The sequence below is a fragment of the Coturnix japonica genome, chromosome 6 (genome assembly GCF_054131305.1).
Source record: "Coturnix japonica strain WE chromosome 6, WE-NBRP24, whole genome shotgun sequence".
NCBI lineage: Eukaryota > Metazoa > Chordata > Aves > Galliformes > Phasianidae > Coturnix > Coturnix japonica.
The window spans coordinates 24,857,041-24,882,492 of record NC_140668.1 but is presented as its reverse complement, the minus strand read 5'-3'; the positions used below and the strand labels follow the sequence as shown (position 1 = coordinate 24,882,492).

General features: G+C 39.3%; 1 protein-coding gene and 1 long non-coding RNA gene across 4 annotated transcripts in view; one reads left to right on the top strand and one right to left on the bottom strand.

Moving 5' to 3' along the window:
* The window catches only part of LOC146760531 (uncharacterized), an 85,479-nt gene that overhangs the window by 35,305 nt on the left and 24,722 nt on the right, over positions 1–25,452 (bottom strand). The gene's annotated exons all lie outside the window — the stretch shown is intronic.
* PLA2G15 (phospholipase A2 group XV) lies at positions 5,728–24,526 on the top strand. 2 transcript variants are annotated; one of them, XM_015873556.3, is made up of 6 exons: positions 5,728–5,959; positions 12,191–12,347; positions 14,854–14,972; positions 16,256–16,354; positions 17,339–17,563; positions 20,580–24,526. In XM_015873556.3, exons 1-6 carry the CDS (start codon positions 5,824–5,826, stop codon positions 21,089–21,091), a joined length of 1,248 nt encoding a protein of 415 aa, XP_015729042.1. In that variant the 5' UTR covers positions 5,728–5,823; the 3' UTR covers positions 21,092–24,526. The 2 variants fall into 2 exon arrangements, with proteins under 2 accessions (XP_015729042.1, XP_015729043.1); XM_015873557.3 differs by lacking the exon at positions 5,728–5,959 and adding an exon at positions 6,762–6,837.

Genomic DNA, 25,452 nt, shown 5'->3' with positions numbered 1-25,452 from the left:
TTCCTGATTAGTAACACATCTGTGCATGACTTTATGCTGATTTTACAGCAGACTGCTCAGAACTCGGGATCATGGCAGGCTTGTTAGCCAATGGGTGCTACCAACGTACTGTGAAGCTCAATTACATGGATCGTTTGCAAACACTAATTGATGTGCTTTAGAAAGAGTAATATGATCACCTTTATACAGATTAAAGGTTTGAAGATAGGAGAGATGACAGTGACAAGATATATTAATCACGTACATCCTACCTTGGCAGAAGACTAAGCTCTGATGTTCTAGACTGATATGCTCATAAGCCTGCACTTCTGCAACTACACTGCCCCATTCTGCACTGTAAACAAACTCATCATAAGGATACTGAGGAACTTATCTCCAGTTATGTTTCCTATCCTGATGCTAATGAGTAGCAGCATGAAGAACAATATGGAAGTGAATATGAAGTGCTGAGGAAGCAGGGGAAAAGAAAAGGAAGGGAAAGTAGCTTTGCAGACCAGGTTCAAATGCATGTCACATAGTGTTCTGGGATTACTGTGACTGCATATAGAGCTGGAGTTTAAATTGCATTTAGTCAGGAATGGCATTCTAAAATGTGTGCTAACTTGTATAACAATGGATAAAAAACAAAACAGGTTTGTTAAAGGTAAGGAAACAACAGCCTCTTCAGTAAGAGCAGAAATAAAACCCACCTCTGGCTGATCTAACGCAGAAGGGCCAAGAGGTGACCTGAATTTCTGAGATATTTATGGATTCTTCCAGGCGTAGCTACACTCTGAAGAAATGTTACTAAAAAAACTGTATTGCTAAATATATTGCAACATATATAGACTAGCATAGACGTATAGCATGTATATAATAGTTACTTAATAGCAAACTAAAAACCACAGCAGCAGCCTTCTTCCAGTGCATTCTACAAGCTCTTGAGAAAATGTTTATGACTGTTCCCCAATGAAGTCATCTGCAACACGTAAGAATTGTTACAGGTCAGCCGAACCTGCACTGAAACCAGAATACGTTGTCCCAGTATGACTGACTTCAATTGAACCTCAAACTATTCTTGACAATACATTGTCCCAGTATGACTGACTGACTTCAACTGAACCTCAAACTATTCTTGAGAAGGAGGGAGAAGGCTTCCTAAGCTGTTTTAAGGCCTAATATTTGTTTCAGGAAAAAGACAACTGTCTTGCTTCATAGATAGTGAAGAAAGAGCCTATCAGTGTTGTGTAATGCAATTTTTGTGCTTCTTTTTCAACTAAAATCACGTTTAAACAACAGTCAGGATTCCTACCAATGCAGAACAATGTAGGAGGGTAAATCTGTTGTGCCAAGGAGCTCTAGAAATCTTCAGACTACAGACAGAAGAATTACTAGGAGAAAAATCTTTGCAGCCTCCTTAAGAAAACCTTTATTTTCTAATGATGCTTGAAAGTGGACATGTGTGGTGTTCTGAAAGTGAACCTGATGGAATCTGAATACTTGTGGCAAACTACTAAAACATACCACTTTAATCTTCCTAAGTCCATCATGCCAGTGTATATGTCTGGTTCATAGGCCTGGCTTCTCCTTCTTGATTCCTTCCTGGACTCAGGAATGAGTTCAAACTTGTGAGAATGAATGTAACTTGTTTAAAAAGCAGAACACCTGAACTAGTCTACGATGTTTAGCTGTGCAGGGGAAAAGAGACATCATGGATCCTATTACAGTATTTTCCAAAGAAAGAACAATTGGGGAATTCAGGAAGGGATGTTACAGCAATGTCTGCAGGAAAAAATGAAATGAGCAGCAGATGTTGTCTGTATGTTCAGTAATGAGGAAGATGAGTAAAGCAAACCACTGCAGCACACCAAAGTATTATTTTTTCTGATAACAGGCATATAATTAAATATTTAAACTTCCCTTTTGACTATGAGACTTTTGATAATGTCCATATTCTACTACTCTCATTTCCATTAAGGTGAGACTCTGCATCCCAGGGTAGTTTTTACTGCTGCAAATTCAACTGCAAAAACTAGGGTGGCTGGTAAAACCTTGTGAGGCAGTAGAACTTAAAACAGCATGTTTCTGAAAGTCCTGAATGGTGAAGGTTTTGTTAATGTACTCTGAACTTGATAAATTTGTCAACGAAACACAGTAATAACAAAGAAAGTATTGACACGGGTCTCTGCCCACAGTGTAGACCTGTGCCAACATCTTGGTCACCTTCACATCTTTCTTTTAAAATCACCCCAGTTGTAGGCAGTTGATAATGAAGATTTTTATTATGTTAATCATTTATTTTGTGTATTCCTTCTCCAATTCTGCATTATCCTTATTTGATATGAGCGTGCATCCTTGGGATAAAGTTGCTTTTCTAGTAGCGTGTCTAGCACAGTGCAATCACGCTTGGGGAGATCTGAGCCAATACAAACACTACTTAAATGCTAACGATCAGAGGCAAACAGGGAATTCTGTTCAGTCACATAAAAGGTGTTTAAGTAAATAGGAGGTTTCTGGAAAGGATCATTTATTTTAAATAACTAGTCTGCAAACTCATATTCAATTCACCATTTTTGTCAAGCTGCCAGTCTGAGCCCTCAAAGAGTCTTAAATAAAGATAATGGTACTGATATTCTCCCTTTTTCGGTGCTTAATCTAGTTTAATTCTGCTATTTGTTTGCAAAGAAGTAAAGAATACTTTCAATACTAATTATACACATCAAAAAGAATTCTCTATGGTGATAAAAAAGTGGTCATTGGAATATATATTTTTTCTCATATAAAGGTGATAAAGGCGTGCTACTGCTTTCACAAATAGTTTCAATTCTAACAACTTTCCTTTTCATGTCCAGACAGCTTTTGATATGAGGCATGTGAAGGAAGCGGTGTATAGTATTGTACCTTTTCCAAAAATAAGATTGCTGGCCCTTCACTGTCAGTTCAGACTTGTAGTTGGCTCTGATATTTATTACATTTTCCTTGAATTATTACAAGTAGAATTCTGCTGTGTGAGTGTACAAGACCATGGTCCCAAATTGTTACTCTGTAAATATCCTGCTGTCAAGCCATTCTTTGTAGAGACAGAGGAGAACTACTCTTCCGAGAACTCTCTACTCAGAAATACCTTGCATTGACTTATTTGCAGAGCATCATCTAATTGGAAAGAAACTTTAAGAGGCTTTGCAGATGGTCTTGGTTCCTCTTATTTCTTAGTATCAAAGGAACCAGCATACAGTGTGAAAGCACAAACTTGCTGTTAGTATTTAAACAACCTTATAAAGACAAGGAGCTTTGTTTGCTTTGTTTTCCAATGTTAATAGTACTGACCTCCAAAAGGAAGAAACAAAAAAGCAGCACTTCTAACAGTACTTGATTCATCAACTGAGAGACTGTTATCTGAAGAGCCAGGGCTTGCACAGAAGGAATAGCAATTATGTGCTTAGCAGGCTTTTCCTGGAGAAAAATAAGAGGAGAAGGTGAGGATACTCCCAACTGTTTGAAGAGTGCAGGGATTCATAACAGGAATATCAAGACTTGTCTGAATTGAGTACAGAGATATCTGTGTGCTGCCATGAGAAGAATTAATAAAATAAGGGCCACAAACACGACACATTTGATAATCAAGGACATAAAGAATGATACGCTGTTAAACACTGAGGAATGAGGTGATCAGATCGAGATAAAAAGGCCTGTGCTCTCAGAGGCTTACAGCAGAAATGGCTTATCGGCAGAAATGCTACCCTCTGACAATAGGATGATGGCAACAAGGTTACAGTAAGTCATAGGTGCCATTCCTCTTTGTGTTAGCTCAGTAGTAGAAAAAAAGTATTCATAAAGATACTTCAAAAAGAAGAAACAAATACGGCAGGCAGTGAGCTTGGTCAGCCTTTAGAGGTTGAAATAAAAAGCTAAGACAAAATAAATAAACAAAAGCACAACAAAATAACTGCATTCCTACAGGACACGGCAAATCTGTTCAAAAACTGCCTCTGCTGCAACCCAAGGGAAGCCAAGAGGGGGAAGAGAGGATTTGACAGGTGGCATTATTTGAACCTCGTATTACAGCACAAGTGATCTTGGCCTGACTACTTAGACATGTATTTTGGTGCTTTGGACTGAACATAATAATATGAGAGAAGGACAGAAGGACCAAGTGATTGAAATCAGCTTTCCTTAAATACTGCTCTACCTTTCCTTAAGGTTTTGCACTGCATTTTGTAACATTTAATTCCTACACCAGGATCAGTGTTGCAACCAGCATTACAGTCTGTCATACATACACACCCTGTAGTTTGTTTTAGTAGGAGGTCATTTCAAGTCACCACTTGTGCGGTGACTAAGCACCTGTCTCAGGGACAGACCAAGGCCTCTGCTTGTATTGCATGTTGTCATCTCTTCCCTTAGCACAAATATAACAGGTGTGGCAGCTGCCAGGAAGAGCACGATCCTAGATTTAGACTCGGCTTTAGCTTCCTCGAGTGATTCGTTGCATTTTCTTCCTCTGTCTTATTTCAGGAGGAAGGATGTGTCCTTCTCATTCCATGTTAATGCCACACCATCCCCAACCCCACCCCATTTTTCTCAATTCCAGTCAATAGGCTGTTTGTCTGTTTTTCGTGTGCATCTTTTTGGTGCCTCTTTTTGCAGCAGATACAAACGTTGAATGCTGGTCAACAAGGCAAGAACAGCTTCATTTTTCTACCATATAATGCATGCAGCTGGTTGAATGACACAAGGAAAGTAGTTTCCTACACTGCATTTCTACATTCTACATCTACAGGTTTCTGGTGTCTCCCGCTGATTTCTTGGTTTGTGATACTGATCACATCAGTACATAAACCATTCAAGACAGGCATATTTCAGTTTAGCATCACACTGGGGAATGCAAAAAGGTCTGAAGCAGACTGTGGTGCCCTTGTTGCAAATAGACCCCAGCAGCTTTTCCCTGAGCAGGAAGCAATAACACCCAGCTCAGGACATGGAGCGGATGTTTGAGTGAAGCAAGGCAGCTTCATCTAGTTCATTCCCAGGATTACGGTTGGCTATGAGTGATCACAGTGATTCTGGGCACCATTTTTCTGCCCTCTGTTCAGTTTCTGTTTCTATGGGCACCCTTGCTCCTCTGCACAACCACCAGTAACCAACATGCACCTCACTCTGAGTGGGCAGCTTCCACTAACTGCTGTTGACCAGCCACAAAGACTGACATCCTTCTAGCTTTAAAACCCAGTAATTACAAGTCTACCTGCTCTTGTTATACGTGTGAACGTCTAATGGTTTTGAGTGTTGCCAAATTTCAGGCCTCAATGATACCGTGAACCAATTAGCCGCTGCATTAGCCAGGCATTGCCTGAAGCACTGCACTGCCCATGAGCTTTTATACTGGCACTCATCCCGCGACTCTGCAACGAGAAAAGCCGCAGCCATCCTAAGGTTTATTTGTTTTTCCTCAATCCATGCAGACCGCACCCCTCCTGCGCTATGTTTATGTATAAATCTGACACGAAACGCCCCTTACTGCACCCCTAGGAGCCACCACGACAACACAAGCGCACAGAGGCATGAAGCTGACGCACGGCCCCGCAGCCGTCGGTCGGGAGCTGCGGGGCCGTCGTGGGGCCGCTCCTCGCTACCAGCGCAACCGGAGGAGCAGCAGCTCAGCTCGGCAGTGCCCACTTGGTTCTGCGCTCGGCTGGTGACGCCTGCTGGGGCGGGGCGGCTGCGGCCGGGGCGGGGAGAGCCCTTTTCAGGCCGGGCCGGGCGGCGGGGCCGCACTCCGGCGGCGGCACCGACGGAGCGACGGGTAAAGGAGTGGAGACAGTTGCGTGGTTATGCGCTGGGGCGATGGTGCCGCCGGCCGGCGCTAGGCTACTCCCGCACCCGGGCAGGAGCCCCCTCCTCAGCATCCTTCTCCTGCTGCTCTGCTCCGGCGCTGGGTGCCTGCCGCGCCGCCGGCCCGCGGGGCCGCCCGTAGTGCTGGGTAAGAGCCGGGCGGGGGCACGGGGCGGGTGCGGAGCAGAGCAGTGCCCGGTTGGGCGCCGCGGGGCACAGCGGGCTCGGGAGGCACCGGGTGTCCCTGTCCTGCGGGGGGGTCCGTGGGCAGGGTGGGGAGCGGCGGCTGAAAACAACAGCTCGGCTCACAGCGATGCGCAATGAGCGTTACCGGCCTGTGCTGCCGTCCGGGAACACCCGGTAATTCACGGCACATACACAAGATCTATGTGTCTGATCGGTCCTGCGGAGTTAAACCTTAGCAGCTCTCTGTGTCCATGGATAAGCATCGTAAATAAATTAGGGCTGTTTGAACAAGTTGTCTGCTGCAGATGTAGTCCCTGAGCAGTCCCATGTCCTGGACAGGTGCATTTGGTGACATTAATGTGAGTGGTCAGACCTGTAACCATGTTCTGCGTGCTCTGTGCTCTCATTGCATGAATAACAATGATGATAAAGATAGAAGAAAATGGTAAGAAAATAGGAAAACATGCTGTTAGCATAAGGCTCTGTACATATACAACTGTTCAGGTTCTGTTGTTGACTGTGTTACTGCTGCTACAAACTTCTGTCAGGGAAGAGTAACTGCTGACCAAGAACTTCTTTAAAAGGTGCTGTGTGTTTGCCAGGCACGCTGTGTGTGAGCTCACAGCAGCGGTAGATGGCTGAGCAAGCTGAGAGAATGTAGAATCGGAAGAAGAATCAGGAAAGGATTTCCTCGAGGCTGGGACTGAAATGTGAGCAGTTCTCTGAGTGCTGTCCCTGAAGGCTGGAAGCAGCCTTTTATCCCATCTCTCCACTGCGTAATGCTGGGTTTAGCAATAAGCCTTGGTGCTTACTTTGGTGGCAAGCTTCTTCCTGACAGAGGTGAGAGTGTTTTTGTTGCTGATCCAATATTCAGCTCTAGCTATGAAGGGATCAGAGAAGATTTAGAAGCAATTGGGATAAGGGGATACTGAATATAGCAGCGTGAAGTTACTACTGATGAATGAATTGTAAGCTTATACATTACTTAAGATTGGTCTTAAAAGCAGTGACCGATCTATGTGTTCGTACGAGAAATTCTGGCTAGTGCTGTGTGATTGAGTACAGACACTTCAGTGAGTGGATTAAAAAACAGATTTTCTTGCTGTTAAGAGTGAGCTTTTATCACACAGTACCTAGCCTAAGTTACCTAACCTGCATCTTCTACTCCTCTGTGTCTTAAAAAATGCTCTTCTCTGCCACCTGGTCCTGGCCTGTCCAGAAAGCGAAGCTTCAGCGTTTCCAACCAGTATCATTTCTTTTAGGCTTCTCTGTGTATTTGAGGAGAGTAGGCACTCTTAGGCAGGGACCTGCTATAACTTGCTACTGCAAAATGCATGAAGTTTTTGATGCATACAAATTAAGGTCTTTGTAAAAACAAACAGCAAACACCTGCACCAGGAGCTTAGTTTCAATTGGACATGATACAGCAAGTGAAGGTCAAGCAAATAAAGGAGGAGAAGGAGTGACTGTCGGTCATGTTTCCATCTTGATTCTAGTTTGCTTTTCACGACCTTTTCTTCACCTTTCTCGTGTCTGTGACATGTTATGTTGAGATAAGCTTTTTAGGAATTACTGTGATGAGGATGGTAGAAAGGTTTAAGAGAAATCATTTTTAGGGAGGCATTCTAAGTGCTGGCTTAACAGGTGTTTGGGACAGGGGTGAAAAACACGCACTGTGCTAGAGAGCCAAATGCAGAGGAGGCTGATGTACCTGCAGGCTGTGTTATGTGGGCAGCACAGGCCTGAGGTGTTTCTGAAGTCACTGTGAGATGGGTATGTGGAGTTGATCCTCTCAGTTTACCAGGCTGGCATCTAGACCCTCAGTTCCTCACATGCCTTCAGTTTTATGCATAACTTGTAGTAAATGTGGTCTCATGATCTGAGTAATTCCTTCTTGGTCTGCTTGGGTGTTTTGAACTTTTCTAAGCAGAAAAGGGAGTAGAAGTTTTGTCTTACTCTGTGGCAAGTCAGCCATCTGATCTTATGGCCTAAAAGAAGGCAGGAATGCTGTTCAAAGGAATGTTGTCAACATAATGATTGTTTCATAAATATTTTAGACCTGTGTTGGTCATAAGACCCAGTGCAACTTGTTCTCAACATTTTCCTGTAATGACCCCACTTGCAGCTGCAACCTGTGCTTACTCAAGTAATGGAGAAGGAAGTAGAACCACAGCTTGTAAATATGGGTCACTGTTTTTATATGGGTAATGTTTTACTCTCCAGGCAATGTTAAATTTAAAAACAACAACACCAAGCATCTGTGAGCCTCTCTAATCTGAAAGCAGACAAGCTGTTCGGATATAACCTTGTAACAACTGGCTGTAGCTACTGAGATATTAGTTCCTGAATTGCCAACAGATCTCAGATGTGTAGAGCTACCTAACTAGCCAAAGCGAGCTTCTGTGAAATAGCTAAGCCAAGTTAATAGCTCATTAGTGCTCTCCCTGCTTTCATTGTACGAAGTTACTGGTCATTTTGTAGTCATCTGTCTGCTACAGCACTAGAGAACTAACAAACATGCTGAGGAAGAAGTAAGCAATTTTGCAGTTTAACTGCCTTAATGGAAAAGGAGCTGGTACAAGGCATGTGGGCAGCAGCAATGCTGTTTGGATTGGGAAATGCTGGCTTGCACACCATCCAATGGTGCCTGAATAGCAGGAGCTGATGTCTGCAGAGCGTGTTTGTGCATATGAAAGTAGAACACGGACCAAACTGATCTAAGTAGAAAGCAAAATACTCTAGGGCAATTGCTTGTTTTCTCTCTGAGATTTAAATAAAGCATTGAAGGTTATTCACATGGTAGTGCAATAGAGAATAAACATGATAAAAGTCAAAACCTTACTTCCAGAGTCTTGTTTGAAAGCTCAGTATCCAAGACAACATTGATTAAAATCTGAGGTGACAGTCTTAGAGTCCTTCCCTCAGGTGTTTCAGGGAACATGGGGCTACTTGGCATGAAAATAATTTGGGTATGTTTTTCCTCTGACTTTGTATTCTTCCAGGACAATATTCATACAGGGAAATGGGAAAGAAACAAGATAAACTACCTGACACCTCTGCTCTATTGACAGTATCGATCTCAAAAAATAAACAAACCCAAAAACCCGACAACCAAACCTATGTGCAAGTGCTTCTAGAGACCTGCTTCATGTTTACTGCACAATTAGAATCAATCTTGCACTCTTCTTATCAGTTCAGTTATATACTTAACCCGCTTCTAATAAGAAATATTTCTTCCATTTTCCTATTAGGAAATTCTCACCTCGTTTTCTCATATAGTATGCAGTGATGGTAGATGGCTTATCTTACACCTTATCAATTTTGGGGGCCAATAACCTGTCCTTATAAGATCAGCAGTGGATTCACTGAACTCTTTACCTTTTAGAGCTGACTATATCAATGTTCTGATACCTTCTGCAAACAATTCGTTAGGTACTTGGCTAAAGTTTTCTAGAAAGATGCCTAAATGAAGTGTGTTAATAATTGATTTACATGCAAAAGAGGTTTATCTGAATTCCTGCTGACTGCTAATTGAGGAGTGTGTGTTTGTGTGGTCAGCTGGCTGGATGTCAGCAGTGATTTAACTGTTTATGCCTCATGTGATCTGAGGTATCTAGAAGTATCATGTGAGATCTTGTTTGCTTTCTTGTTCCTAATTTTAAACACGGGCCCTTTCTACAGCACTATGTTGCTGACTCTATAAGCAACTGAGACATTCAACCTAAAGAGAAGCAGTCAGTGTTTTGAATAACTTTTCAGGAGAATGTGGTTTGGTTTGGTTTGGAGGAGGGCAACATCTAGAACTAAAAGCATGGCAGTTATTTGAGGGACGTCTTAACCCATGAGAAATATTTGATAGCTGATTTTTATCCAAAGGCATTTGCACTTCAGATAAATGCCAGAACAATATACCAGTCAGTGGATTATTAGCCCTACAGACAGACTTAATATTTTTCAATTATTATTCAGGTACTACTTTTTCCCTAATTTTCCAGAGGGGTATTCAGGCAAGTTGTTTCCTAGACTGCAGTTTACTTATAGCTTTCTAATGGGAACTGTCAATCAGTCACTAACTCTTCAATACAGGTATCTGTATATCCTAAAGCTAATTGTTTTAATTCTGAATTTGGAGAAGTTGTAGCTTCTTCTAGGCTCTCAAATCTGTACATATGCTTTCTATAAAGCTTAATCAATGAAAATGCATTCCAGAAGGAGACATAATGGTAATATTAGTGCAGTTCAGGCAAACAAAAAAGCAACACAAAAATGAGACTTTGTAATATTAAAGTGAACTGGGTTTGTCAGTGTATCAGGATGGGTTCTGTTGGGATTAGTCGTACTGAAAAGCAGGATATGCAGAAAGAGATCATCAAATCTGATGGAATTGCTTTGTTTCCAAGTGTAGCAGTTCATTAGTTAACACATATACTTCACTGTTGCAATCTAAGGACAGCGGGTACTGTTAGAGATCTTCTCTTGGGCGCTTGATTTTTAACTTGTGGTGATGTATTTTGTAGGATTTCACTTGTAGTTGTTTTGTAAATGTATGGAGTCAGTCTGCAGACTTTAAAAAGCAAGGACTCCTGTCATATCTTTGTAAGAAGACCTAGAAACTGTAGGTACTGGTAGATGTGGGGATGGAGAAAACCTGCTTTGCCTGCAGGAATTTTGTGTATGGACTAAAAGCAGAGAGAAATGTCCTTTTTCTACTGCTTGCAAATTCTATCACAAAAAATGCAAAAAAGGTGAGTCCTTATCCCACAGAATTCATCTTCAGTGTGATCTTTTCTAACCTGTTACTTATCAAAAAGTGATTAAGTAGCTCTTCAGCTAAAATGTAAATCATTAACACCCTTAAGTTGCATGGGGAGAGGACTGGAGATCTTGCGTGCTTGTTTACATAATTTGGAAAATCAAAATTTGTACTTTGTTCCCTATAGCTTCATCACAAATCCTTTTTAGCTTGCAGCATATATATTTGGAAATAACCCACCACTTGTGAGCTTACAGTGATCAGTTGCTTCACTGTCAATATGAATATGTGAACATGATAAAGACACTGGGGTTAATACCTGCTTTATAAACAGACCATACCTTTTCATGACACTTGAATTGCAGTATTATATCTTTGTGCCAGTGCAACCCGTCTCTTAGCTTTTGTTAAGCATTACATAGAAGTACCACTTTTGTTAACCAACTTTTGTTGACATCCCTTGAGTTAAAAACTGGGATGTGATGTTTCTCATTTTTTTTTCCACTGGATGCATGAACGCAGCCTCTTTCTTTGAAGCTTAAGGATAAAATATGTTGACCAAATTAATCTTGCAGTTAATCTAAAATCACTCCTATAAGTCCAAGGGAGACCGTATGCAGTTTCCTGCTTTCAATGTTCTTGTTTATAGTATATTTATAATAATCTTCAGAGTTGGGAGCCTTCCTACTCCAAGCAGGTGTGCTCATGACTAAGTGCTGTTTGGAAACGTCATCTTCTTAAAATTCTAAATGTTATTGCAGGTGCTTATCTAAGCTTTTGAAGTATCTTTGCTGGAAGAATTTGATTTTTACTGAAACAAATGAGTTCCACGGTAAAACAAAATATCACCTGTATAATTTGCTTTGCTTTGGACCTGAACACAAAATCTCAACCTGTTTTGTCCTTGGCAGCTCTGCTGCTGGAGCTGGTCAGCCATGAATGATTGATATAAATAGAATTACATGCCGTTCTTCCTGTAATTGAGAGTGCTGATACAGCAGCCAGAACAGGCACAAGATTGTGGAACAAGCTGTTGCCTTATAGTTCTACAAGCAGTAACTAAACAGCTTTTTCTGAGGTTACACGACTGAACTTCAGTAAACTTCTAGAGTGTGATGCAATGCTATAATCTTCCTTATTAAGCTTTCCAGTATATCAGTGTCCTTGAAATATGACCTAAAATAAACTGTGGTCAGCTACTGGACCTTTCAGCATTTCACTTAAGGCTAAAGAAATAAAAACACTACAAACCTAATGAAAAGGTGGGGTAGGCAATGGAGGAGTCCTGAGGTATATCTTCTCTGGTGGGGTGCAGCCTGGGTGGCTGAAGGTGAGAGGACTATTATCTCTGAGCACTGTGGTGCTGCGTATAAAGACTGCAGTGATACAATTTGTTTGTCATACTCTTACATTTTAGTGTAATCTTTTCATATTTTTCAGTTCCAGGGGACTTAGGCAATCAGTTGGAAGCAAAATTAGATAAGCCATCAGTAGTGCACTATCTCTGCTCTAAGAAGACTGACAGTTACTTTACGCTGTGGCTGAACTTAGAATTGCTCCTGCCTGTCATCATTGACTGTTGGATTGACAATATCAGGTAAGACTGCATCTGTTGCTCTTTGTATTTATCTCTTTCCCTTAAGACTGATACAGCTGGTACACTGCTTCCACCTTAAACTTTCATATTCACGACCAGTGAGAAATGACTAGCGAGTTCTGCTAGGTGGTCTAACAAGCTGAACTGGAGGATGTGGCTTTTGCAACTGTGTGGTAGCTTGCCATCAGTGATAAAAATCAGACTCTTAGTTTCCTCCACCTCCCTCTGCCACCAGTTACTATGTGCTGGTTTGGGCACTTAGCAGACTTCCGTAGACTTATCTAAAGTGGAACATTTTCTGCTGCTTTGAGTTACTGAAGTTTTGATGAGGTAAGTGGGAAGGAGGAGGTACAGTGAATAGCACAGAGAGGAGAGACTGGAGGAATAAGAGCTTGTACTTCCCTTGGCAGTCATTAGGAAGCAATTTCCATGGGCAGCTGAGATGTGTGGAGTCCTTTAAGTGCAGTTTGGAAGTCTTTCCTTAATTATTTTGTTATACAAATTTAGTCAATGCTCCTGGACTACATTATTATAAAAACTGTAAATAACTTTAAGAAAACAAATAATGTTTAGCATGTGCAATTAAAAAACACTGTACCTGCATGTTATATTGGATGAATGTATTCAGCTTAGTGGCAGTTGAATTTTAACCTATCTTTACAGACTTTCACAGTCTTTAATAATGTAGTTATGAATTTGACAAACTTATAGCACACAAAAGACACTGACATGAGACTGGAATCCTAAATCTCCTTCTCTTTTTTGGGTTGATAGTGAAAATCACAGCATAGCAACTAACAATTAAAAAAATCCTTCAATAATGAAATTAATTGCTCTAACTTTTTGTAGTATGGGCAGTGTAGCAGTGCCTCCTCAAAAATGCTGTTTTGCTCCACCTGGTTAGGCAAAATCCCCTGCAAATCTTTCCTGGTTTATGAACAACCATAATGAGCATATGAGGAAAGCAGGATGTGAAAAACATGAATACTTCAAAGAGTAGCATATGAACACATTCAAAAATGCAGTGACATGAATGTGTTTCAACATGGCTGGGAAAATTCAGGAGTCAAAGCATGTCTCTGATTGGCTGTGTCTAGGATTGATAAGTGTACTTGTTGGAGGTCCCAGGTTGCATACATTGCAGTATTAACTATGACATGAAAGGATGCATTTCTTTTATTAAGATATATAGCATAAATTGATCTAGATGCTGCTTTTCCACTTAGTCTGTGTGCCTTGACCTATGTGCAAGTAATATTTTTGCAATAAGCAATTGTTTTTCTGTAATGGGAAACCATTCCATGTTACTCATTTTCCAATTTGAACTGTGTGTGGCTTCAAAGTAATTTTTGATCCCAGCCTTTTCTGAGTAATGCTACATATTGAGCAAATCTCTGCCTGTAGCTTTCCGAGTACCAAAAACATATGGACCCAAATATATTTTGTAATATAAATAGAATGCTGGAGGGATATGCCGCTTGGTTTCCTGGCTGAAAATATTTTAGCTTATCTGTGTTCCTTCTGTTAAAAGTAGCATCTTGTAGCTTTCATAACTAGCTTTCATCACATAACTATGCGCGTATAGAAAATGGACTCTATGTTGCTAATTAGTAGCAGCTTAGCGTTTTCTGTTGAAAGAATGAACAGATTGATCAAATAAAGTAACCAAGGGTTGGGGGGGGAGGTAGATGGGGGAAGAACAGTAATTAAAAATCTTCAAATTTGTGGGCTGCTGTAAAATGGATCTTAAGTTTTAAATTCCATTTCTTACAACCTGCAGTGTGTAGAGGGGAAGGAGATGTAATAATTCCTCTGCTTTACTTTGTGTGTGAGATGATTTGAGTATCAGTTCAGATTGTAAGACCTCCATCTGGGGATAAGAGCCAGTACTCAGGAACTGCAGTTGTATTGATAAGGCATTAAAACAACTAAGCAAAACCCCAAACCCTCCATGATCTTCCTATTTCAAGAGGATTTTTCAAATACTCACAGAACACTTCATACTTCTGTTTCCTGAGATTCCAGTTCTTATCAGTCATGAAATTTCAAGGGCTTCCTTAGTACCTCATGGGGTCTCTTTAAACAGACATAAATTATTTTAAAGTAGGAGACTTTGTCTAATAACTGATTTCTAGAAGTATGTCTTCTAATGCCACACCTCCATTTTTACATTCTTAACAACTTTCTCCATTCTGTGGCTTGATGCACAATGAAATGGTGTAGAATTATTCTAAGTAGCTTGTACTGTTCTAAAACTGAAACCCAGCCATAATGCTATATGCCCTGTTTTACAAGGAAGATGAGTCTTCTGCATGCAAGGCATAAAACCTAAGTAAAATAGCTGTGTTATGACTACTTAGCCACCAGACTACTTATGTTTGGTTTATTTACTTCTTGTTAATAGCACTTAAAGCTTTTGTTACTGCACTCAGAATGTACAGCCCAATACAGATAAAAGCTGTCATGTGGTAATATGATGTTTCATGTTATGTCTCTTCTCCACCAGGCTGGTATATAATAGAACAAGCAAAGTAACAGAACCACCAGATGGAGTGGATATCAGAGTCCCAGGTTTTGGGCAGACATTTTCCTTGGAATTCCTTGATCCAAGTAAAAGGAGCGTTGGTATGTAGCAGCTGTGTCTGAAATCTTTGTCACTTGTAGGATTTTATGGTATGTCCTTTAATTTGAAATCACATTTCTGTAGCTTGTTGCATAGAGTTCTGTTTGCAAGTAGAAATAGTTTTTGCAGTAGAGTAGCATGTTGCTCACTTTGCTTTTCAGTCTTTTTGTTGTACATCATTTTGTCTCTTGTTTAGTCTGATGAATTGAGATAAGAAAACTGCTCAGTCTTGTGTGAGATTGAGGGCCTCTGTATGAAACTTACATAGGCATGTTCAAGTCGCTTCGGAAAGTGGGATGAATGCAATAGAAAATCCTGTGACTTAAGCTTGGCAAGCAAAATACCAAATACAAGCACCGTTTCTGCCTAGTTCTGAGCAGTGTTATTTGGTGTCAAGTATGAGTTAAAGGATTTGGATGGAAATAGGATCATAGAATGGCTTGGCTTGGAAAGTACCTTAAGGAAAATCTAGCTCCAACTGCTCATCTCTCTTGTTGGCGTGTCAGAATATTTACACAGTTAAATTTGTGCTGCAAAATATTTCTGTGTCATTTTGTTTGCAGGGTTCTTAGTGTTGCGTTTTACGTCAGGGACTATATAAGCAATCAAGACTAACAAATGAGGCATTGTTCAAAATGTTAAAATGGCTGTGATAATCAAGATGTTTTGATGCTTCACTTATGCTGTTACTAGATCCATTTTAACTGTAATACTTGCATCCTATGCTTCAAAACCTGTAATATATACTTAGATTCTTACAGCCAGTCTGTGTTTCCGTTTTTGCTACAGAAACCTCCCATCTCTGTCCATCCTAACTGATGAATAGATAAATGATTCTGAGTGGTTCCAGAATTTTGCCCTTTGATACACTTCAAGCTTTTATTGCTCAATTCATTTGAATGCTGGCAAAATCAGGGATAATCTTTACAGATGTATTACATGCCATAACTGAAACTGATCTGCAATCAAAGGCCATGACTCTATGGTATTTCTTAGTGTTTTTTAAACAGTTCAGTGGTCAGACATAGAAGGGTTTTTTTTTTTCCCCCCAGTAATGCTGTGTTTAGTAAGTTTTGTTGTGGATTGATAAGTCAGCAGTTAAGAAGTTTTAATTTTTGGAGATGGTCAGCATAACTCATTTTGCTTAATATGCAGGATCCTAGATTGTCAGATTTGTAAGATTAGGGCTTTAATGTCTGTATATATGGAATCAGGTGTAATGAATCCAGGCCTCTTTTCATAATGCTAATCTTTTCATTGTTTTTCTTTTATCTGATGTCTCCAGGCAGTTACTTCTATATGCTGGTACAGAGTTTAGTAGACTGGGGCTACAAACGTGATGAAGATGTGAGAGGAGCACCTTATGACTGGCGAAAGGCACCAAGTAAATAATGTCTTGTTTGTACAAAACTTTCTTGACACTTCCAGTAAGCAGATAGTTTTGGGTCTCTTTCCCCCATCCCAGCTATACAACTTCATTAAAACACCAATTTTGAGTTAGCTGTTGAGGACTGGGTATCCCTAAACCCACATAAAAGCTCTGTGGTAGGATTCTTTCAGCTTGTGAGCTTATACTGAAGAAATAGTATATCTATTATTAATGACAATATTCTAGTATCAAGTTTGCCTTGGGGAAAAAAATGAAGCATGTAGTCCTGGCATCCAGGAATGCTGCTTGAAGAAAATCGACAATGTGGACTTTTGCTATTGATGCGACTACTTCAAAGTCATAATGCAGTTGTTACACTGAATTGGTATCTTATTACAGGGCTACGGAAATGGGTTTTTTATTGATTTCTTTTTTCTTTACTTTTTTTTAAAGCTCATTTAATTATATGTAATAGAGACGGAGTATGTTGTGCCAGGAGGAATCTGCTGGAATTCTCACTTAAGTTAACCTTGCTTATAGCAATTATCTACAACATAAGCTGGTAACTGGTTTATGTACCCTTTATAAGAATAATCTAGTAAGTTTTATTTCATCAACTCAGGAGTCTTTCTGGACCTGTTAACTTTATATCATTTTTTTTTTTAGGCAAAAAAGCAGCTCCTAGGGAATGTGGATGGATTTTTGTGGGAGAACAGTTAGTGTTCCATCAACATGGGACATTTCTGAGGAAAATTTGGGCTTAAATTTATTTTTAAAGATGAGAGAAATTGGAGAATCTTTTTCAAATATACTTGCTTCAGAGAAGTAGGAAATGAATGATGTGTTAAAGACTCACTGTTTCATAAACCAGTGATGTAAAGAAGCATTGTTTGGGTTTTTGTTTTTGATTCTTCAGAGTATAACCTTGTAAAGAATTGTGCCAAAGGACAATATCAACCATTAGTGATTATAACCATGTAATGTGTATTTTCCATTTAGATGAGAATAGAGATTATTTTGTGGCCCTTCGCAAGATGATAGAATTGATGTATGAGCAGTATGGAAGTCCTGTTGTCTTAATTGCCCACAGCATGGGTAATATGTACACCCTGTACTTCCTCAATCATCAGACTCAGGAATGGAAAGACAAATACATAAAAGACTACGTGTCATTAGGTGCTCCATGGGGAGGAGTGGCCAAAACTCTCCGTGTGCTGGCTTCAGGTATGTAATTTGAGGGTTTGCAATGTGTTTTATTAATAGTGCACGATACTAAATGTGGATGATACTAAAAATGGAGGCTGAGAGTTGAAGATAATATGAAGTTAAAAATAGTATTCTTTAAGTGACCGCGCCTGAATGTTTCACACCCTTTTTACCTGACTGTCTTGTTCATGGAATTGGACAAAGCCTTTATACCCTCTAATGATTAGCTGTGTGCTTCCTCTTGATCTCTCCTAACTTCTTTACAGCAGATGACACAAGCTGCTGTTTGGCCTGGTGCCTTCTATTTCTGTCACTTCTGCCTTCAGCATGATTGTTCTCTGTTCAGTGTTGCTTATCCAGCACTAACTGCAGTTCGTTCAATAGTTCCCTTTGATTAAATATCACACAGCTGCCTGAGATGAACATAAAGGGAAACTTACAGATGCAATGATGAAGTGGTGTGCTGCCCACAGCACAGATGCCTGCCTGCTGAACTTCAAGATTTGCAGTAAAAGGAAATGAATCTTTGAGCTCTTAAGTTTAGAATACTGGATATGCCCTTGACTTTAATATGGGAGAGTATGTTTCACCAAGCAACTCTAGTAACGGAAACTTGTTTACCGCATGATGTAGATCATGTAATACCATAATTATTTCATGGCAAACCTGTATTTTGTACTTTGCCACCTAAGCTTTGTTGTCTGAATTATGGATTGCTTCTGATTTATTAGCTATGGTCTTCCTTCCCAAACAAAGCTGACATCACGAACTGGACTTCATTAAAATGCAGGGCATGTGGCAATTGCCAGCCATGCATGGACAGATCAGAAGAATGCTTTGCTTAGCAAAGGAATTTGATTCTGAATAGGAGTGCACAACTCAGTTAATGAAAAGCCCAAAAACTTAAACTGAGTGTTTGTACAGATTTATACATTATTAATTGAATTGCAGTGCTTATAACAGTTCTGTTGCTAGTAGTAAGGTCATTCTTTTCGCTCCCTGGCAAACACATGCAAAATTCAATGATTCTTTTCTCTGGTTGCCAGCTTGGGATGCTAACTATGTTTTTTCTTTAGACCTATTATTTCATACAGTACGATGTCAATGCCTGCTGACTGAAGTGTGTTATTTACCATATGGTACTTTTCTCCTGAAGTGCAGAAGTACAGGACTTAAGTATTGATGAGCTGTTCTGAAAGAAAAAGCTGGAAGAGGGTCAGGTTTTGTACTTATTATTCTACAGGAATAAAGTAAACTTGCTACAGATTTTCCTACTTTTTTTTTTCTTTTTTCTTTTTCAGGACTTGTTTGGTTTTTGTTCTTTTGCTGAGAACTTGCTAATAGTGTTTGTTAACTTTGAGTGTGCGCAATTAAGTATTTGTACAGCACAGTAATGTGAAACAAATTTTTAGGATGTTTTTCATTTTTGATGTGAGTTTCATCTTTAGCCATTTCATAGGATTATGCTTGTGATGTCTCCATGTCCTTCTAGAAATGGTAGTGAAGACTGAACTGTATGTGAGGTCTTTTTGCTTGAACCAATAGTGCCACCTTATGGAGCTGGAAAATACAGTTTGGTGCTATTTCAGGAACAGTGACTTTGGTTTTGATATTTCAGTTTTTGTAGTGTAGTTGATCTGAATTACTGCCTAATAACTAAATAATCTGCCAGCAATTGCAGTTATGGAGAATAAGTCTGATCAGCCAGTTACCATGAAAAAGAAAAACTCTCAGTCTAAAATAACTCCATCAATATATATACTATGTATTAAATGGCTTTGTCTTATATGGAGAAAGACAAGAGGAATGGTTAAAATCTGAAGGAACTTGGATATAAATTGTAACTTATTCATGTGTTTAATTTGAGCCATCTCTGGAACCAAGTGCCAAGGAAAATGGACAGTCTTTATATCTACATAATATCTTGTTCTTAATTTTAAACTGTAGTTATGTATTAAGTCTAAACTGGGTAAAATATTCAACTTTGTTTACTAAGTATATGGTAACATAAGACATTTATTGTTCATAAAGTTTAGCTCTCTAGATTTAGACTGAATGGTCTTAAAGCTTGACCAGGTGAAAACTTTTCTCAAGTGTAGTAGTTACTAACTGGGCTTTGAAGTATTGTTTTCCAAGGCAAGATACAGTTCAGATTATCAGAGCTGCTAGAAAACAGTAGTGCTACAGTGTTACAGAAAACCTATATTTTGAGAAATACAAGTGTTTCAGCAGTTGTCTTGAACTGCTGACTGCAAGGGAAAATGCTGGTATCAGTGATATGCCATGCTCTCCCCCAGATGCTAAGAAGTATCAACTCTTTGCTAGCTGTAGAACACAGAGTTCTTACTGGATAGTACACAGCAGAGACAAATTCTTGCTTATTTCTTATCCTTTTTAGATAACTATTACAAGAATCTCCTGTTTTTCCTCAATTGTAGACATGTACACCCTCTGTAAAGCAATCTACTAGGACATGTTAAAATGCTCTGTGCCAAGTGGCAGAAAAATTACTGTATGGTTAATAGCTATTCTGAATGAAATAATACTTCTCTGCTTGTTTTGAATTTGCAAACCTGAAAATGTTTTGTTTAGCCCGTAAGACCTCTTCATGAGTTACTACAGGCCTAAGAATAGTAACGTTTCTTTTCTTTCAGTATTGTCACAGAACATAATTCTAGAATTAACATTTGAAATAAAACTTGCAATTGGTATAATTCCTAGGAAATGCTGATTTCTTACATGATTAATACAGGAAGTATTTTGTCTTTTCTAAATGAGTCTATTAGAAAGGAAGCAGTACTCTTGGTTGGTCTGTCAGGCATTTATCCACTAAGTTTTATGTAAACTTCTAATTTATCAGAAATTATTCTGCAGAAGTTGACCACTAAGGTAGTCATAAGTGAGAAGCTTCTCAAACTTTCACTGTAAGCAAAAAAGAATAATTACTCATGTTGCCACTGAGTGGTACTAATTGCTTCTGCTCACAAGATCCATGCATTGTTTTGTGTATAATAAAATTCTTCCTTTTTTTAAGGTGACAACAATAGAATACCAGTCATCAGTTCACTCAAGATTCGAGACCAGCAGAGATCAGCTGTTTCCACAAATTGGATGCTCCCCTACAACTACACGTGGCCTGCAGACAAGGTCTTTGTAAGCACACCTACTGCTAACTACACCCTGCGGGACTACAGGAAATTCTATAGGGACATTGACTTTGAAGATGGCTGGCTCATGAGACAAGACACTGAACCCTTGGTCTACCAGATGATACCACCTGGTGTACGCATACACTGTCTTTATGGTACTGGTGTGGAAACACCTGATTCCTTCCATTATGAAAGCTTTCCTGACAAAGAGCCCAAGATTATTTACAGTGATGGGGATGGTACAGTGAACTTACAGAGTGCCTTGCAGTGTCAAAAATGGGTGGACATGCAGAAACAGGAAGTGGTGATATTTGAGCTTTCAGGAAATGAACACATTCAAATGCTATCCAATGATACTACTATTTCATATGTGAAAAAGCTGCTTTTTAATTTGTGATATGTTGTGTTGACAGTTGTTTTCCTCACCTGTGATGCCTTCCCTTAAATATGGGAGAATGCCTTTTGATCTGTTGATATTTAGATATTTGAATTATTTATTTTGTTTTGTTTTTTTTTAAAAAAAACTACGTTCAAGGAGTTGGTTGGTGTCCTAAATAGTTGTTTGTCTCTGATTTGTGTCCATGAAGATTCATAGTATTTTCATAATCTAAGAACTTGCTCAAATATGAGTTTTGTTGCCTCCAGTGTTGTCCAGTATTCACAGACTTCCATTTGGAGACTGTGCAGCCCCATGCACGTACTTTATGATTTTCTTTGTGGTCTTTGAAGGGTTTGGAGTGGGAGGGCTGGGAAGCATTGCAATCTGACTCCCATAAAACAAGGGAAGGATATTAACAATTTAAGAAACCCATGAAAATTCTTTTCAAAGGATTTTCTGTATTCTGATCCCACAGCCCATTAACTTAGTTTTCAAATGTATATATCTACCAGGTAAAATGGGTGTGAGGTCTGTCTGGTACTGTACTATTTTTTTTATCATATCCACCCTTGCTTTTGTTAAGGTTTTTCTGGGGGGAACAATGGTGTCTGAATTATTTTAAGCTTATTTTAGGTACCATATAGCTTTAAAAAAGAAAAGTTAGCTTATTGAAAGCCTGATGACTTAAAATCTGGAGCTTAAGGGATTTTCACACTGCTTTATTTTTCTTATGAGGGGAAAGAAGCTGAACTGTGGTCAGTGCTCTGCAGTGCCCTTCCTCTTCTGTGTAGAGTAGCATGTAAATTAAAGCTGGTAGAGCTGAATACTGGCAAACAATGCATACAGTGCAGGATTGCAGTTTTGGGTGAAAAATGATCATCTGAAGTAGAAATGGATGGTGAGTATTCATGAAAAATGAAGTAACCTTCCTGAACTGGGGCAGGGAGTGTAAACCAGTGTAATTCAGTATGAAATATAAACCTCATTGTCAGTCAAGTAATTAACCTCTAATTCATTTACCGGTTAAGTAGTGATTGCATTTTCAGGAAGTTGAGATACACTGTTCCTTAAAGGTGTAGATAATCAAACAAGTAACAGTTAAATTCCCACAGTACTGTGTTTTCAATGCTTAGAAAAACATGTTTCAGCTTTGAACTCCACAGAAGTAACAGCCTAAGGGCCATGGCATGTACAACCATCGGAGAAATAATTTCACTGGGAGATTCTCTTTTGCTTGCTACAAAACCAGGCATGCAGTTAGAATGGACTTTTTTAGAAGAGAACTTTCAATGCTTTCTAAATGCTGGGTCCTCCAGGAAAAATGGCTTAATCTCCGAAACTCATTGGAAATATTGAGAATTCATTTACTTAAGAACGTGAAGTTCTCTGAAAGGTAAAATTATAACTGTTTTGGTGAAATCCTTGCTGCCATCACATATAAAACTAATATTTTTAAATGATGGGTTTGAACTCCTGTTGTAGAATGCAAATATTTTAGCACAGGAGGTAGCCTTAAAGTTTCAAACTGTAATTCAGAATTCATTTGTAAGTCTAAAAAAAGAAAAGTCAAGCTAGAAACCTAAATAAGCTCAATATCTTCCTAGGTTTGTAATTGCTTATTTAGCTTTGCTTTTTCACTTCATCTTAGAAATGAGGGTCAAGATGCATTTTCCTGATGTTTAAAAAGGAATTGTCATGTCATCGGTTGCCCACTTCAGCACCTATATTGTCTGGACTTTCCTAGAGAATAACCATGCTGTCCCAAGCCACTTGTAACTGGTTACTGCTGAAATGAAGAGGGTTGCAGGGAAAGCACACGAGTCCTTTAGCTGAGTGTTCTATGTTATGCAGGGCTGTCAGTTGTGTGTTCCAAGACTGCTCAAAGACAAAGCTCTTCCTGTGGTCTGATTTTTTTTTTTTTTTTTTATAATACACTACTGGCTTGTAACAGAAAGAAATTACTGACAACAGCCTTTCAGCAACCTTTCTTGCTGAAGAAGAATGCCTGTCAATAGACACTCAAATGAGTAGAGTTGAAAGCTTAACTGGGGGCTGCCAGCATGGGCATGAAGGGCTGAAAGCTGAGAAGAGTGTAAGCAAACATTTCTTAACCTGATCTGGAGAATGTTTCTAAGTTTCATTTAGATCCGTATCACTTTAGTTAGTTGCATTCTCAGTCTCAGACAGTGAGTTTAGCATGAAGATCCAAAGGAGGTTGTTTCAAAAGATGCTTATTAAAATTTCAGTATTTTTGGGAGGCACAAAAAGAAACATTCTTCTCTGATTTTGGGATCTTGTGCTGTTTGACATCAGTTAGCTGCATCTCTTAACTGATGGTTTGTGAACAATTAATCTACATTTATCTTTAGCTGTCCATGAGGAGATAAGCCCAATAGTCTGTGTTTAAGTAAACTTCTGTCTGCTTTCCTGATTAAAAATAAGTTTTTTCAGGTCTCTGTAACAAAACACACATTCTCAGACAACATGGTTTTACAGTATGTGATAGGGCAAGTACAGTGCTTCTGGTGAGAGTCTGACCTGATAATTTCACAGACTATAGTTTCATTTTACATCTACAGATTGAGATTATTATTTTTTTTTTCCTACTAAACCATCTTCAGCCACTTCAGTTTCAGTTTCTTGCAAATCAGGACGGAGTTTTCATTGTCAAGGGAAATGCAGCAAGTTCATTATTCTGGTTACTGAAACTGAATGGCTCAACTCAGCCCTTTGAAAAGTGCTTACCAGGTAACTGAGGCCCTCCTTTGAAAGGCAAGAGTATTTAGCATTATTTTACAGGCCTGTCAGAGCCATAGTATTTAAGCATTATAGAATTTTGTGGGGAATTAGTGTTCTAAGGCCTTATATCCTTAAGGAAAGATGGACAGGCGCCAATTACTCACAAGGAGTAACTCAGGTGCTTTGCCATGCTGCATAGTTGACATCTTTGAATTTACTGACACGTCTTTGTTGTACCTGACATGTGGATCATATCTCTTTCTGTAACTTTCACTTGGTTTTATTCTTCCAGAATGTTTTTAGAAACCAAAAGCAGTCTTGAGGACCAAATATGTTTCATTTAGACTAAATGTACAGAAAATGCTGGAGGGGCTTTTATCATAATACTTTGAAGAGGCTCAGAGTCACTGTGTGATTCTGTTTAAAAACAGAAAGCTTCAATAACTAGCAATAATTGCAAAGGACTTGCAGACCAAAGGAAGGAATGTTTGGTATTAAGGTAGTTCTTGGAACACAGTGTGTTCAAGGCCCTCTTAAATTCAGGGAATGTTTGGCAAAGACTTTGCTGCTCTACATTTAACAGTATTTTGTATGGAACGTATATTCTGAGACCTAGCATTTTATATTCCCCTTTTTGTGTATGAATGCAGTCGATAGATTTTTGAATATTTTATTGTCATACTTTGATAACATAATAAAGTTGATCTAACAGAACTTGTAATGTTGTGAATGGTGTCTCGCCTCTCAGATGCAATGTCAGCTTAAGAAACCCTGGGCAAAAAAACTGAAGTGTCTCATTTTCTCACAATTGTTTTTTAGTTAATTCCTCAAATGAATCTGTCTTTAGATGTTATTCCTTTCCCCTTTTACTACACTAGAAACTCTCCTGTTCATAAAGCTATGAGGCAGAGATTACTCAAGTCATTTTTTGCTTTCTTTGCTGCTTGTTTTGCATGCAGAAAGCTCTCAGAGTGCTCCACGCTTGTGTACAGGTAATTGTTTTGAAGCTGGGATATTTAATTCTTGATTCAACATTCTTCAGGCAAAAGTAAAATGCAATATGAGCTGAGGAAATCCAAGATTCATATACAATATTTTACTCAAAATATTGGTGTTCAGATGGCATTAATTGTTTGTCAATGTTCAGGCTGCTTGGCTTTTGCAGCTAAATAGAATCTCCCAATATTACCATCCCTTCCTGCTCATGGAACTGGTGACCACTAGTTCTGTGTGAAATAATCTGACAAGGCCCATTCATTTAAGGGTTAACTCTTGAATTCTCAAACAGTTGAATTCCCTCAGAGCCAGCAGACTTGGAAGCAAGAAACAAACAGTGCTATCACATCAGCACTTGGAGAACTTCTGCAGGTTGTAGTTAGTGTTACCAGCTCAACCCTATCTTACCACTTTAAGCGCTCACAAAGTGCAAACAGTACTTCAAGGTGCTTGATGAAGATGAGTGTTGCTCTCAGCTATGTGCTCAGAATGTAATCTTTGTTATTTTTAGAGCAATCTGAGTACTGGACTAAATCCTTAAATTTAGGTTTTAACCCAGGAGTCCATGGCATATTACAGTTATCTGTGTTATGCTTTGAGCAGATCGTGACCATCAGTTTCACTTTTCTCCTGCCACCTGTTCA

Coding starts and splice junctions, on each gene's coding strand:
- PLA2G15 (XM_015873556.3), top strand. CDS start 5,824: ATGGTGCCGCCGGCCGGCGCTAGGCTACTCCCGCACCCGGGCAGGAGC. Junction 12,348..14,853: donor TGTTGGATTGACAATATCAG/GTAAGACTGCAT, acceptor CTTCTCCACCAG/GCTGGTATATAATAGAACAA. Junction 14,973..16,255: donor TCCAAGTAAAAGGAGCGTTG/GTATGTAGCAGC, acceptor TGATGTCTCCAG/GCAGTTACTTCTATATGCTG.